This window comes from Engraulis encrasicolus, chromosome 19 (assembly GCF_034702125.1).
Source record: "Engraulis encrasicolus isolate BLACKSEA-1 chromosome 19, IST_EnEncr_1.0, whole genome shotgun sequence".
NCBI classification, from domain to species: domain Eukaryota; kingdom Metazoa; phylum Chordata; class Actinopteri; order Clupeiformes; family Engraulidae; genus Engraulis; species Engraulis encrasicolus.
This window is the reverse complement of record NC_085875.1, coordinates 27,856,892-27,871,891: the sequence shown is the minus strand read 5'-3', so window position 1 is coordinate 27,871,891 and position 15,000 is coordinate 27,856,892. Positions and strand designations below refer to the sequence as shown.

Below are 15,000 nucleotides of genomic sequence, written 5' to 3'. Positions count from 1 at the left end.
TGTGTGTGTGTGTGTGTGTGTGTGTGTGTGTGTGTGTATGCACATAAAAAAGAGAAAGCAGGAGCAAAAAAAATGAAAGGCGAGTCTACATCAGCATCTTAGTGAGCGCTATGCTGTTCTGTGCTGTGCTGTGCTTTGTTGTGTAGGGGTTACTCCCTTCTGCTCTTTCAGAATCAGAAACACTTCATCGTCTCCTGAACAAAAGGACCTCTTCGTCAGGTGTCAGAAGTAAAAAAAAAAGAAAAGAAACACAGTGTCCTTCCAACACAAGTAACTTATCTGAGTAACCAGTAGATCCGTGTACTTGTCTGCACTGGTTGGACTCTGTACTGGTTGGAACAAGTTTGTAATGGGTCCTTGTTAGGTTTTCAGGGTTTTTCAGTATCAACACAGTCTATCCATCTCAGTCGGTACAATGGAGTAAATGGTGTAACATCTGTGTAACTGCACGGTCACACCGCCGGCGTTGAACACGTGGAAAGATGCGGAAGTAATTGACTTTGTATGGGAGAGCAGGCGGCAGAAGCGTTAAAAGCCGCAAAGCGTGTCTAGAGTCAAAAGCGTCAAAAGCCGAGGGCTTCAGAAGTTGAACTTCATCTAAAAATATGTAATGAGCTCGGCGGCGGCAGGCGGCAGCCAATGGAATGTTCACATTTTTCTAAACACGAGCTTCGGTTGGTCGAGATTCTTGGTCGAACGCTTCAAGTTGAATCTTTTGCCTCGTTCCACGCTACTGACCTGTGCTTTCCAGGCGGGAGTCAGCAGCGTTTTAGCTCTTTCACAGGCATGAAAACGGGTCAGGGGTGAAAAAGGTGAGAAAGGTGCGGCGTGGCGCGGTGGCACGGAGCGGCGCGTGTGCTGCAGCGGTGCGCGCGAATGTGTGGTGTGCAGTGGCGTTTTTGGGGGATAGTGTTGAGTCATACTAGGGGGGTCTGGGGGCATGGTCTCCCATGGGAGAAAATTTAGCTAAAACCGTCTTTAAATGATGAATTTTGAGCATACTGTAGCGACCCAGGGACAGTGAACATAAGAAGAACTGTCAACCATCTTCGTTACTTCATGATTGTCATGCTGTCATGTCTGATGAGGGGGGCAGACAGATAGATAGATAGATAGATAGATAGATAGATAGATAGATAGATAGATAGATAGATAGATAGATAGATAGATAGATAGATAGATAGATAGATAGATAGATAGATAGATAGATAGATAGATAGACAGACAGACAGACAGACAGACAGACAGACAGACAGACAGACAGACAGACAGACAGACAGACAGACAGACAGACAGACAGACAGACAGACAGACAGACAGACAGACAGATAGATAGATAGATAGATAGATAGATAGATAGATAGATAGATAGATAGATAGATAGATAGATAGATAATAATACATTTTATTTTTGAGCGCCTTTCAAAATATCCAAGGACACTTTACAATCAAAAAACAAATACATAACAGTAGAGAAAGTATAACAAAGCTTCAGTGAATTAACAATAGGAGAGTAATAAAAATGCAAGAATAAAATAGAAATAAAAGTAACTTACAATAAAATAAATGTTTTTTAAAATAAGAAAAAAGAAGTAGAATGCATTTGAAAATAAAATAAAAATGAGTGGGAAAAATAATATGTAGAAAAAAAAAAAAAAGTAGACTGATAATTAAAATAAGTGGAAGTGCCTGTCAGTGAAGTTAAAAAGCAGAAGAGAAAAGGTGTGTCTTTAGCTTAGATTTGAAAGTAGATAGTGAAGAGCATTGACGAAGTGAAAGTGGAAGAGAATTCCAAAGTTTGGGGCCAACAACACTAAATGCCCTGTCGCCCATGGTGCGCAGGTGTGTGGAGGGAACAGTAAGGAGGAGTGAGTCAGTGGATCGTAGTGTGCGGGTGGGATTGTATGGGGTGAGGAGACTTGTGATGTAGGAGGGTGCAAGGTTGTGCTGGGCCTTGTATACGAGGAGGAGAATTTTGAAATGGATACGTGAATGGATAGGAAGCCAGTGTAATTGATAGAGGATAGGGGTAATGTGATGCCAGGGTCTGGTGTGTGTAAGTAATCTAGCTGCTGAGTTTTGAATGTATTGTAGACGGTTTATCAATTTAGTGGGGAGACCAATGAGTAGGGCATTGCAATAATCTAATCTGGAGGTTACGAAAGAGTGAATGAGGGTCTCAGCAGAGGTAGGGGTGAGAGAGGGGCGGAGTCTGGAGATGGTTTTAAGGTGGAAAAATGCAGTTTTGGTGAGGTGTTTAATATGGGATTCAAAGGAGAGCGAAGAGTCGATGATGACGCCCAGATTTTTTACTTCAGAGGAAGTGGAGGTAAAATAGTCAGGGATAGAGAACTGAGAAAGGTTTATCTTTCTAAGTAATGATGGGGTGGCGATGATGATGGCTTCGGTTTTGCTTTGATTAAGTTTAAGAAAATTTTGGGTCATCCAATTACTAATTTCATTGAGGCAAGTTGTTAAGTTAGCAAGGGGGAGTCGATGGGAGGGAATAGTGTGTATGTAGATTTGGGTGTCATCTGCATAACAATGGAAATTTAGGCCATGTTTTCGGAGAATGTTACCAAGGGGAAGAATATAGATGATGAAGAGTAGGGGGCCTAAAACTGAGCCTTGTGGAACACCATGTGTGAGGAGTGAATTTGGAGACCGGAAATCACCAATAGAGACAAACTGCTCTCTTCCAGTTAGATAGGACCTGAACCATGAGAGTGCAGTACCATTGATGCCCAGTAGGGTTTCCAGCCTTGTGAGAAGGACGTTGTGGCAGACTGTGTCAAAAGCAGCTGTTAAGTCAAGTAGCAGGAGGATACTGAAATGGCCTGAATCCGCAGCTAATAAAAGGTCGTTTACGACCTTGACTAGTGCAGTTTCAGTGCTATGCTTAGCCCTGAACCCAGACTGCAGTTCCTCCCATAGGCTAAATGATGTCATGTGTTCTTGAAGCTGTAAGGCCACAGTACGCTCTAGCAGCTTGGAGATGAAGGGAAGGTTTGAGATGGGACGGTAGTTTTTAAAATCATCCGCTGCAGCTCCAGCTTTTTTGAGGATAGGCGTGATGGCTGCAATCTTTAGGGAGTTTGGAACTATGCCTGTCAGGAGAGAAGTGTTAATCATGTTGGTAAGGAGGGGACTGAGAACTGGTAGAGAGGCCTTGACAAGAGAGGAGGGCATAGGGTCAAGGAGACAGGTGGTAGGCCTGGCCTTCGTGGCAAGATCACAGACAGTTTCAATATTAACGGGAGAGAAGGAGGAAAAAAGTTGTGGAGGTGGCTGAAGAGAAGGGCTGTCATTTAGAGTGGGGGAGGGGAGAGACTGTAGTTGAATGTAAATGGTGTTAATTTTGTTATTAAAATAATTCAAGAACTCACAGCAGAGATCAGTTGAAGGGGTAAGTGGGAAGGGTTGAGATGGTTTGATAATATTGCTAATAGTGGAGAAGAGTGCTCTGGGATTGCCCTGGCCTGTACTGATAATAGAGCTGTAATACGAGGACTTGGCCTTGTTTAGGGCTTCCTTGTATGCCAGGACATGGTCCTTATAAGCAAGCGCATGAACAGTAAGCCCAGTCTTTTTACTGAGACGCTCAAGCCTACGGCCAGCTGCCTTCATTTCCCTAAGCTCAGAATTAAACCAAGGAGCTGAGTGAGAAAAGGAGACAACACGCGTTTTCAGGGGGGCAAGTTTGTCAAGTGTAGAGGAGAGATTAGAGTTATATGATGACACAAGTTCATCAGAGCACAGGCTGGGAGGCAGCACTGACAGCTGAGATTGTAAAAGCTCTGTTAACTCAGTTATGTTGATGTTTTTAGTATTAGGGTATGTGATGGAGCAAGATGGAAAAGAACAGCTATGTGATCAGAGATTGACAGATTTTTAGGCACAATGTTATATGGTGATGTACCACTGGAGCACACAAGATCTAGTGTGTGACCTTTAGAGTGTGTAGGGAAATGTATGTGCTGGGTAAAGTCAAAGCAGTTTAAAACATTTAAGAATTGAATGGCAAAGTTACAATTATGAGATTTAACATGGATATTGAAATCACCCAAGACCAGGATGGAGGAGTACTTGGGACATACATAAGAGAGCAGCTCAGTAAATTCACTTATAAAGACAGAGGATGCCTTGGGGGGTCTATAGACAAGTAATAAGAGTAAAGGTTGGCTCCCAGTAAACTTTACAGCCAGACATTCAAAAGATGCAAATAGCTGCAGCGGCACAGACACGGGATTAAAAGCACAGCGGTGAATAACAGCCAAACCTCCCCCGCGCCCTGAGAGGCGGGGCTTATCAATAAAAGAATATTAGATAGATAGATAGATAGATAGATAGATAGATAGATAGATAGAATGGGTTTTGGTTCTCAGTCTTTTTAAAAAATAAATTCCCCCTTGACCTCATCAAAACCCTGCCAATGCCCCCCTTAAAAATAAAATAGACTAATGCCCCTGAATGGCAACTAAGCACCCCCTCCTCTCAACACTATCCAATGTCCACTCAACGCTTGCCTGGTTGTGATCTCGTTTGAACAGTTAATCATCATATTTCAGACAACTTGTAATACAAAAAATCTTTGACACAGTTTGGATAAACTACTGAATTTTTTGTCCATTCACCTAGTATATCTGTTTCCCTAAGAAAAAAATAATAGGAAAGCTCCAACTTTGACCGTGAAAAAAACTGTTTGACCGTGTTCCGGTAGATTTTTAATAGGCCTATGTCATTAGATGTAGGCTACCAAGGGATTACAAAAAACTTGGCATGATTCCTTTAACAATTTGTCCCGTATCAAACGATTGACTAAGTTAGGCTTCGCTCTTTTTCCCTCTCCCTCTCTCTCGTGCGTGCTATAAGAAGCCGCAGCATTCGAAGCATGACGTTGAATGCCTCGCGTAGATATGCGCTTCTTCCCCGGCCGTAGCGCATACTATTTCGCCATTCCGTAGCGCACAGACCCGTTAAAATAGCCGTCAGGAAAACGTGCCGTAAGCCTACCCAAGCTTTCATTAAGGGAGCTCTTTTAAGAATAAATACGTTTTCACGTGGGCAGGGCAAATGCGGTTTCAAATTATTAGGAAAACAGCTTAACTTCTGTGGCTAACTACATCCACATCCTTCTCATCGAAATATTGCGTCTTGATGTTCTCATAACAAGAATCATGATCTCAAATAGCTACCTCTCTGGGAAACGTGTAGACTATCTGTGACAGATCGTTTGGACATTTTCTTATAATCAGCGTTCTATAACTATAAAGAAAGATATTTGATACAACCACGCCAGCCCCGCAGACCAAAGCTTCACCTGTTTAAAACGCTTTCAAAGATAAGTATGAAGGGCGGGACTTAGATTGAGCTGGTTCACGTTATTGGCTGTGCCGACAGCAACAAATGCTGTGATTGGTCAAACGTCATTGTCAGTTGTGGAAAGTTTTCTGCGGTAGAGCGCTACACAATGATACAGTAACTTGGCGCTACACTTTTCTCCTCGCTCGACCCCCCCCCCCTCCTAAAATTTTCTCCTCGGATCTACACGATTCACAGAAATTACCCATTTTGATTTCAAAACGGCGAAATTCGCCGAAAGGTGAGGGATTTTCATGCCTGCTTTCAACGCCGGCGGTGTGACCACAGCATAATGCCATGTGGTGTTGTAATTACACCACAAATGTACTTTTACTTTTGACACCTCTGCTCTTCGTCATGACGAAGAGACAAAATATGACAAAATAACGTCAATACACAAGTTTAGGAAAATAGGACCTATTAGGGTGAGGGACTGTTGTTATTTTGAACTTTTATCAAGCGCCACCAAAAGCCTTGAGCTCAAACTCCTGGGCAGCTATAGATACAGCAGCTCCACCCTGCACAGTGCCGCAAGAGAAGCCTAAAAACTGTGAAAAACCACGAGGGGCTGCCACGGTTACAGTGTTATATTTGCTGTTGTTGCTGTTGTTGTTGTTGTTGTTGTGGAGGTGGAGTCGATAGATGAGGGAGCGGCGCACGATAGAAGATAATGCGAACGTGAAACAAACACAGGAAGTCTGTGGTCTCACAAGCCAAAACGGTTGCCTTGGTTATCAGCCTTTTGGTTTGTAAACAGCCAGCTCCCAATGAGGGGGATTGATGATGGCGGGGGTGGGATGAGGGCTGAAAGATCAGCCAATCAGAGGGCAGATAGGTAGTCGTCATGTCAACATGACAGAAAACTGGACCACTCAGATTTGTCAACTGAAGGCAACTGTTTCAAATGTCTTCTGTGGTGTGAGAGATGGTAAAGAGGAAGTGTGTGTGTGTGTGTGTGTGTGTGTGTGTGTGTGTGTGTGTGTGTGTGTGTGTGTGTGTGTGTGTGTGTGTGTGTGTGTGTGTGTGTGTGTGTGTGTGTGTGTGTGTGAGATATGAGAATCAGACAAAGGAAGAAGAGACGAGAGCATTGGGGCAGATAAAATGACAGGAGCAGAGAGAGAAAGAAAGACAACGGAAGAGAGAGGAAGGGGGTGCAAGAGGAGGACAGGTGCAAGAAGATAAAGAGAGGGTGAGAGAGAAGAGGTTGAAGTAGAGAGGTAGAGTAAGAACAAGAAAGCATTGACACATAAAAGAACAGAAATAATGGAGTGCACATAATATAGTGAAGAGAAGCCAGGGTGGAAGGAGAGGTGTAGAGGGATGGGAAAGAGGGGGAGAATAGAAGACAGGGTGGGAGGTGTAGAGGGAAAGTAAGATGAACGCGGAGGGGCAGTGAGAACGTGAGTAGCAGAGTTGTCACCTTTCAGTGCGGAAGAAAGACATGAGCAGAGAGGGAGGGAGGGGGGGAGGACACACACACAAACACATGGCAGTGAAAGAGGTACCATAAAGTAAGAACATGAAAGAGAAAAAGAATGAGTGAGAAACAGGGTGGGGGCATACTGTAAAACGATGCAAGAGAGAGAGAGAGAGAGAGAGAGAGAGAGAGAGAGAGAGAGAGAGAGTGCAAGTAAGCGAGAGAGAGATAGAGAGAAAAACAAATACAAAGAGACCGAGAGACCAGAAAGAAAGAAATGAGAGATAAGTTATGCGTTCACCTTTCAGCGTGGCTTTCCTCAACACCTTCATAGCGTACAGCTGGTTGTTGTCGGGTGGGGTCACCTTCCGCACCAGGAACACCTAGCCCCCCGAGAGAGAGAGAGAGAGAGAGAGAGAGAGAGAGAGAGAGAGAGAGAGAGAGAGAGAGAGAGAGAGAGAGAGAGAGAGAGAGAGAGAGAGAGAAAAAAACACACACACGCACACAAGAAAATAAGAGGTCACAAGAGGTTGTGAAGGGTCACAAAGGGACACCTGCCCCCAAGAGAGAAACACACATGCACGCACGCACGCACACACACCACAATGAAAGTTCACAAGTGGTCAATGGTGGGTTTCCAGTCGTGGGTTACAGAGGTCGTTAAGAATGCCATCGGAGGCAAATGCTCATTTTCCTGTTAGGCCGGGTGACAAAGGAGAGGAGAGGAAGGACACAAGGATGTTTATTTACTCGTCATGCACATAGATACTGTGGAGGAGGACATGGCTTGGAATAGGAGAGAGGAGAGGAGAGGAGATGAGAGGAGAGGAGATGAGAGGAGATGAGAGGAGATGAGAGGAGAGGAGAGGGGAGGAGAGGAGATGAGAGGGGAGGAGAGGACAGGAGATGAGAAGGAGAGAAGAAGGACAAATAGGATAGGTGAGGAGAGGAGACGAGAAGAGACAAGACTAGAGGGGAAGAGACTAGAGGAAGCGAGAAGGAGAGGAGAGGAAAGGAGAGGAAAGGAGAGGAGTGGAGAGGAGTGGAGAGGAGAGGAGAGGAGAGGAGAGGAGAGGAGAGGAGAGGAGAAGAGACAAGACTAGAGGAGACGAGAAGGAGGGCAATGCAACCAGTCTCATGATGAGAAAAAACACACCACACACAGAAATGAACAGTGTGGGAAGATGAGCAGGAGGAAGACACTGAAATATTTAGAGCAGCCCTGTTGTCAAGCGCAGTTAGTGTGAAAGTGCGAGTGTGAAAGTGTAACACACAGTGAAACCATTAACTGGGTCAACTTCAACACAGCGCACTAGGCCTACTATGCCTCGAGTCAGCACACCTGAAAGTGCCTTGACTAGGAATGCAGAAACAATCGAACGAAAAGCTTTAAACATTAAGTGATAGGATTAAAGGGTTCATTAATTACTGTCACGAGTTAGCTGATGTTTAACCCATTGTGTCCTAAGCCCTTTTTGGGTAAAGGGCTCTGCATACTTCACGTGCGCATTTTGTCGCGTGTGGCACGAGAACCATTAATGACGTCATCACTTGCGACAGACTATTCATACTTCAGAAGGCTTTCGCTCGCATTGTCGGAAGTGCCCTCTGCTGTTCATGAGAGAAACGGCAGTATCTTTCGCAACTCGCAGCGTGAGTTCTACGGATGTATAAAATAGAAAGCCAAACACGGTTGCTGTAGGGCTACTGAACGTCTGACTTGTGACTTACCACATTGAAACATATATTTTTTGTTGTAGCCTACATTGCCAGATCATTCCAAGACCATGTGAGAGCATTGTTCTGGCGGCAGAATTTTTAAATATATCGCCGAACACAACGTGCTTCTGAACAAAGTAAACAATTGTTTCACTGAACAACATTTAAGAGAGAAGATAAAATAACTCTCTAGGACATTTTATTATCCTCAAAATGATGCATGATCCATTCTGTAGTAGCCTACAGTAGTTGTAGCCTCTCTTCGCAACTCCTGCTTTGTCTGCCTATACTGTATGGTCGCTGGTGGCGCACGACAAGTTACAAAATATCTAGGGTGCACGACGTCGCGCCACGGCAGCTCACGACACGGCGTGTGACGTCATTTTGGGTCACGTGACGGCGGGAGTGAGGTCGCGAGTGAAGTATGAAGGAGGGTAGCGCCAGTCACGACAAGTATGAATCCCCCTTAAGGGTGCCTTCTGCCTCTCAAATCCTAAATATCTCCGAAGCACATAAAAAATAAAATAAGTTACATTTAAAATCTAGAACCTTCATTTTGCACTAGTTTAGTGTTCATTCAGCTCTAACATATCCACATCTTTAATAAAACAGCTCAAATCTAAAGAACTTGAATGCAGCGTATATGTCGCTCCAGGACACAATGGGTTAAATTAGTCATTCTGAAGTGAATGGTGACTCTACCGACCACCTTCAGGGTCCGCTGTCAGAATTCCCCACATGTAACTTTTGTCGAGCATTGTGGGCAAAAAAACCCTCTCATAGGAAAAAACGGACTTCACAGGCTGCTGGAGACATATTCACACTTGCATGTTCGTACTTCTGCGCTGAAAATATTGACACTGCAGTGGGTGACTTCAAGTTTCAGACATACATTACAGACATACACACTGACAGACTCATGTAGCGTGCTCAGGCCGACAGAGAACTGTGCCCGTTTCCCACATCTAATCAAACTGACTGTGTTGTTCACATCAATGCCTGAGCGTTCAGGAACCAGAAAGTTGGTTCACACTGAACCCTGATGGCAACATCGTCATAGACGTCAACAACGTCTGCAGCTTCATCCGAGTAACACGTGATTACATGTGGTAAAGTGGTTCACAGGTAAGCACTTTGATTCTGAATGTAGCTGGTGCGGGAACAGGCACCAGCGCCGGCATGAAGACACACACACGAACAAAGGTACAGACAAACACACACACACACAGACTGACACAGACGCTCACACACAGCTTCTATGTGGTAGAAGCAGGCAAATTGCAGGTAATGTGTGGCCACTACGCTGGGTGTAGTGAAGGCAAAACAAACAGAACTAGATAAGAAGCCATTACTGAGATATACCCCAGTACAAACTGCTATCGCCGCACAGTTCACACACTGTTTGCTTTCTCAATGAATATGCGCCAATGACTTATTTGCCTAGGAGATTGCCAGGCAGTGCCAGCGTGGCACAGAATGACAGATTTTAGAGTAGAGTTTATCAAAGGGTCTCTACAGCCCTGGGGTGGGGGGTTCTCAGTTTCAATTTATTATTTAATATTAAAGGGGATGTTGGCAGGCTTATGATGAGGTCCAGAATGCTTTGGAATGCTTATGATGAAGTCAAGGGGATGTTGAGAAGATGAGAACCACTGTTTTAGAGATTGAAAACATCTAATTTTTCCTCTATCCAAAAGGCATCTTCAGTTCCGGTGTTATGGAAACAGGAGCTATCAGTTAAGGTGGGAAGGAGTTAATCGCCATTGAGGAAGAATATTTGCTGTCGGTAAACTGGAAAACCTGTCTGGTAAAACGATCAATCTGAGATTGACAGTGAAAATGGACGTAATGTATCGACAGGTTATGGCCGCGTCATTGACTTTCATTAATGTTCATGACAAGTGTTATGTCATACTTAAGCCAATATTATGTCAATCTCATGAAGAGGGGTGTCACGTAAAGTGCTGCTGACCAATTCCAATCTATAGCCGTCAATGTGACTCCCTCGGATCTCTGGAGCTGACAACTTTTGAAAGATTGCTACAAAACGAAGCCAACTAATTTGCCCCTGCCTCGAAACAGAAAGCGATGGGGCTGTCAACATGCTTTGTACTGAACATGCTACACCACATAGCCGATGCTAAACCACACTGTTCCCCTGTGAGACACACATGTTCATAGTGAAACCACATCTGCCGTGGTGGGAAACGAGTGGGTCTCAAAATAAACATGTTTAGCAAAAATGTTTTCCATTTATTATAATTGGGCCTATTAAATGATTAGTATCAATGTGGAGGTTTCCAGCAGTACATCTTGTTTGTAATTATTAGAAAGACAGCAATCAATTAATTTATGAAAAAAACTGACAAAGTGCATTATAGACAATAATAAAAAAATAGCATACAGTAGCAAGAGACACCACATGTTGCGTGCAGTCGAGCTAATATTCAAGTTAGTATTCTACTGCACCTCTCTCTGCAGCAGAGAATCACACACACGCACACATGTACATATACACACGCCCGCACGTGCACTGCAAACAGGCAGACACACAGACGTGCAAAGACACACATACGCATGCGCAGACAGACAGACACATACACGCACAAACTCGCACACTCTTACCTTCCCGAACGAGCCTTGTCCCAGGACCTTGAGCAGCTCGAACTGTGAGGCGTCGGCCTTCTCTGAGCCCTCCTTGACCACATGGGTGATGTTGATCTCCTTGATATCATCGTCTTCCTGGAAACCACCAGAGAGAGAGAGATATATACAGGTGAGGGGAAACTAGAGACACGTACAAATGAGAGTGCAGTAGAGAGATGCACAGGTGAGAGTAGTAGACAGAGATACAGAGCAGATGACAACAGGAGAGAGAGAGGCAAAGGTGTGTGTGTGTGTGTGTGTGTGTGTGTGTGTGTGTGTGTGTGTGTGTGTGTGTGTGTGTGTGTGTGTGTGTGTGTGTGTGTGTGTGTGTGTGTGTGTGTGTGTGTGTGTGTACTGTGGAGTTGTATAGGTAAGAGAAATGGGAATTTGACCTTGGTGATGGAATGTGTGTGTGCACGTGCATATGCGTGTGTGTGTGTATGATCCCTGACACAATTTCACTGGATTGGAGTTACATATGGCCTTGGACTGACCCTACATCCCGTTTCAAACAGGACTACACCCACAACCGTGTATGTGTGTGTGTGTGTTTGTGTGTGTGTGTGTGTGTGTGTGTGTGTGTGTGTGTGTGTGTGTGTGTGTGTGTGTGTGTGTGTGTGTGTGTGTGTGTGTGTGTGTGTGTGTGTGTGTGTGAGATAGAGAGATGACAAATCTGAGAGAGATACATCGGACATAAAAATAAAACCCCAATATGAAGGTCTTCCACAAAATGCAGTCCAATATTTGACCAGCAGCAACTGACAGTAAATGTTTCCGCACATTCAGCTCATCAACAGCACACACACACACGCAAACAGGCACAAACACGCACACACGCATGGAAACACACACACACACACACGTTCCCAGCATTGGTGGGAAGAGAACAGAGGGCATGTGAGCTTCCCCCAGCCAGCTAACCTCAAATGCACACAGCACCAGCAAAACAACAATAACAACTCAACACAGCTCTAGAGAATAGCCACAAACTTCTCCATGAACCCATAAAACACACACACACACACACGCACGCAACAAAGGAATTTCTATGAAACAGGCACGCATGACGTGCACACACACACACACACACACACACACACACACACACACACACACACACACACACACACACACACACACACACACACACACACACACACACACACACACACAGGAATGTCTATGAAACAGGCACGGAGGTACCGATGCACGCATACACAGAGACAGTAGATTTCTTTATGGCATCTCTTTCTCTCCGTGAAACACTTACACACCCTCCAAAAGAGGAAGAATGAGTGTGTGCTGTGTGTGTGTGTGTGTGTGTGTGTGTGTGTGCTGCTGAGGTGTGTGTGTGTGTGTGTGTGTGTGTGTGTGTGTGTGTGTGTGTGTGTGTGTGTGTGTGTGTGTGTGTGTGTGTGTGTGTGTGTGTGTGGTGACAGCCAGGAGAGCCAAGCGACAGCAGGAAATGTCTGGACGGTGAGTGAGGACTGGAGCCAGTCTGAGTTTTGCCTTCCTGTCAGAGCAGCGACACTCCACCAGCCAGCAGCAACACAACTCGTAAGGGTCTGAGCTAGCCCGGCTGTGCCCTCCTATAGCGCATTTAGGCAGACTGAGAACTGTGCCGGTGCCCGTTCCCATACCTAATCGCAAACCGGGCGTCGTGTTAACGCCACAGATTTTAGCATTCGCGAACCAGAAAGTTGGTTCGCAATGCGAACCGCAAAATACTAGGTTTTTCTCCGTGGGCGTGGCCGTCAGCAGGTTCATCCGGGTAACACAGTCACGTTCGGAAAAAGTTCAGAGCCCGTGCGGTTCGCAGATAAGCACTTCAGTGCCGAACGTAACTGTGCGGGCACCGGCTCCGTTCTGGTCGGCCTGAAAGCCCTACTAGTGATGCAACACCTTCAGCGTTGCTTATAGTTAGGCCAAGAGTAATACAAATATCATTTCTGGGGTCCTGAAACTTTGTCGAGAAGCAAACAACCACTAGCAAACTAAGGGAGGTGGGTCAACCATGCCGTTTGGGAAATGTTAATTGTTATGCTCTTGGTCAGACCAAGCCTCAAAGAGATTTGAAAGTCGATGATAATCAGGCTAAGTCTGAGCCAGATGTGGGCCAGGATAGAGGGGAAAAAATGTAGTGAAGGGAATCTGTGAAAGATATAGCACAGGGGTTTTCGACCTTGTTTGAACCAAGATATACTTTTTCAATGAGGAAAATCTCTAGGCACACCATTACGCTTACTCTACTCTACTACCACACTAATTGGAAATATTGACCAAAAATGAAGCTGGTCTTGCCTAGATCTGCAATATAACGTCATTCAATAATTCTCTGGGTTAGCATAACCGATGATGGCTGATTACACTCTAGTGTTCTGTGGCGCAGTGGCTTAAAAACACTGGTCGATAATAAAGTCAATACATGGACTTATGCGGCGGGGATATACAGAGGACAAGATTGCATACCCATCTCAGACTGTTCCCAGTAAAATCAAAGATTCTTTAATTCAGAATGGAACGTCTCTGTTTTGTGTTTGGTGCTGTTGACGGCCATTATACCAAAGTTATGCCAACGCCCCATCTGCTGACCCCATTAACCTCATTTGGCTGACACTGATCTTGACTATAAGCACTGAGCTGTGTAGTCAATACAGTGTCAATATTTAATGGCACTGAAGGTCTTGATGTCTCTACCAGTGGGCATTTAAGAGCACAGTCCCCCAGCCAAGGAAACACAGCATCTACAGCATGGACCTAACGTACCACGGCTGTACTGAGCCATTATGTGCAGTGTAACAGTTTCTCCAAGCTTCTCTAACCGGGCGAATAGACCGGCTGCGATGAGATTCCAGCAACAGAGAATCGCTTCTGTGCAGCAAGAGCGATACGAGCGATTGAAGCGACTAGAGTATGTCCGTTAACAGTAGAATGCAAGCCTTCCAACATTCCCAATGGCTGTGGCGGCTGTCGCCCAACCGCGTCATAGCTAATTTGCATAATATTCCCAGGAGTTCAACTACAAACTGTCACTCTCATAGCGCGAATCGCCTCTAGTCGCCTGAATTGCTTTTGATACAAAGTCAATTACTTCCGTCGCTCGCCTCGCTCAGGTCGCGGCCGGTGTATTCGTGCAGTAATGGTGTCAGAGATGGTAAGATCCTTGCTCATTCACATCTCTCCCTCTTCCTGTATGGTATCTCCGATGGTATAATACCAGACTCAAAAGCTCTGTTGTACCCAGTTCGTAGATCGCCAATGGGAAACTGTATTGCAACAAAGTAAGTTGCTAACTTAGTTGGCACCGATGCCCCCCCCAGGCAGTTTGCAGTGGGGCATTAAAGGGGGCATTCCCCTAGTCATGGCAATACCCATGATGCCATATGGACCATGAGGGCTACAGCGCAGTATAAGAGAATTCCCCCACCTACATGTCTACAGTAGTGGGTAGGCCTGGTCTGGTACAGAAATCAATAATCCACCATTTTAAAATGCGCCCTTTTACAGTGTGCCTGCATGTACAGGCACATTTAACCACTTAACCATTTAAGTACACTTTAACCACTAACCTTTGCCCTACTTGTGTGAGGTGTACAGTGCTAAGTGTGTTAAGAAAGCTAATTCACGTGTAGTTAACTACGCATTTATTTTACGCTTCAGTCACATTTTTGCACAGGACAATTCATTTGACTCATGGACGTGACTTCATTCATGTCACCAATACACTAGGCTTGTGTCTTTGGGTAAGGACTAGCTGACTTGTCTTGGTTGCACTTTGATGAAGGACTGAGAAAAAGAGAAGAGGAAAGAAAAGAAAAGAGAAGAAAAAAGTGCTGAGTGAAAGGTGACTAGAACCC

General features: G+C 45.0%; 1 protein-coding gene across 3 annotated transcripts in view; it reads right to left on the bottom strand.

Annotated features, from left to right (window-relative positions):
• Positions 1 to 15,000, bottom strand: part of rps6ka1 (ribosomal protein S6 kinase a, polypeptide 1) — a 125,117-nt gene that overhangs the window by 27,578 nt on the left and 82,539 nt on the right. For all 3 annotated transcript variants that reach the window (XM_063184017.1, XM_063184018.1, XM_063184016.1), the window contains 2 exons: positions 11,123 to 11,239; positions 7,080 to 7,161 (listed from right to left, as the gene is read on the bottom strand). In XM_063184017.1, the coding sequence (XP_063040087.1) occupies positions 7,080 to 7,161; positions 11,123 to 11,239 (199 nt within the window). The remainder of the gene's footprint in view (positions 1 to 7,079; positions 7,162 to 11,122; positions 11,240 to 15,000) is intronic.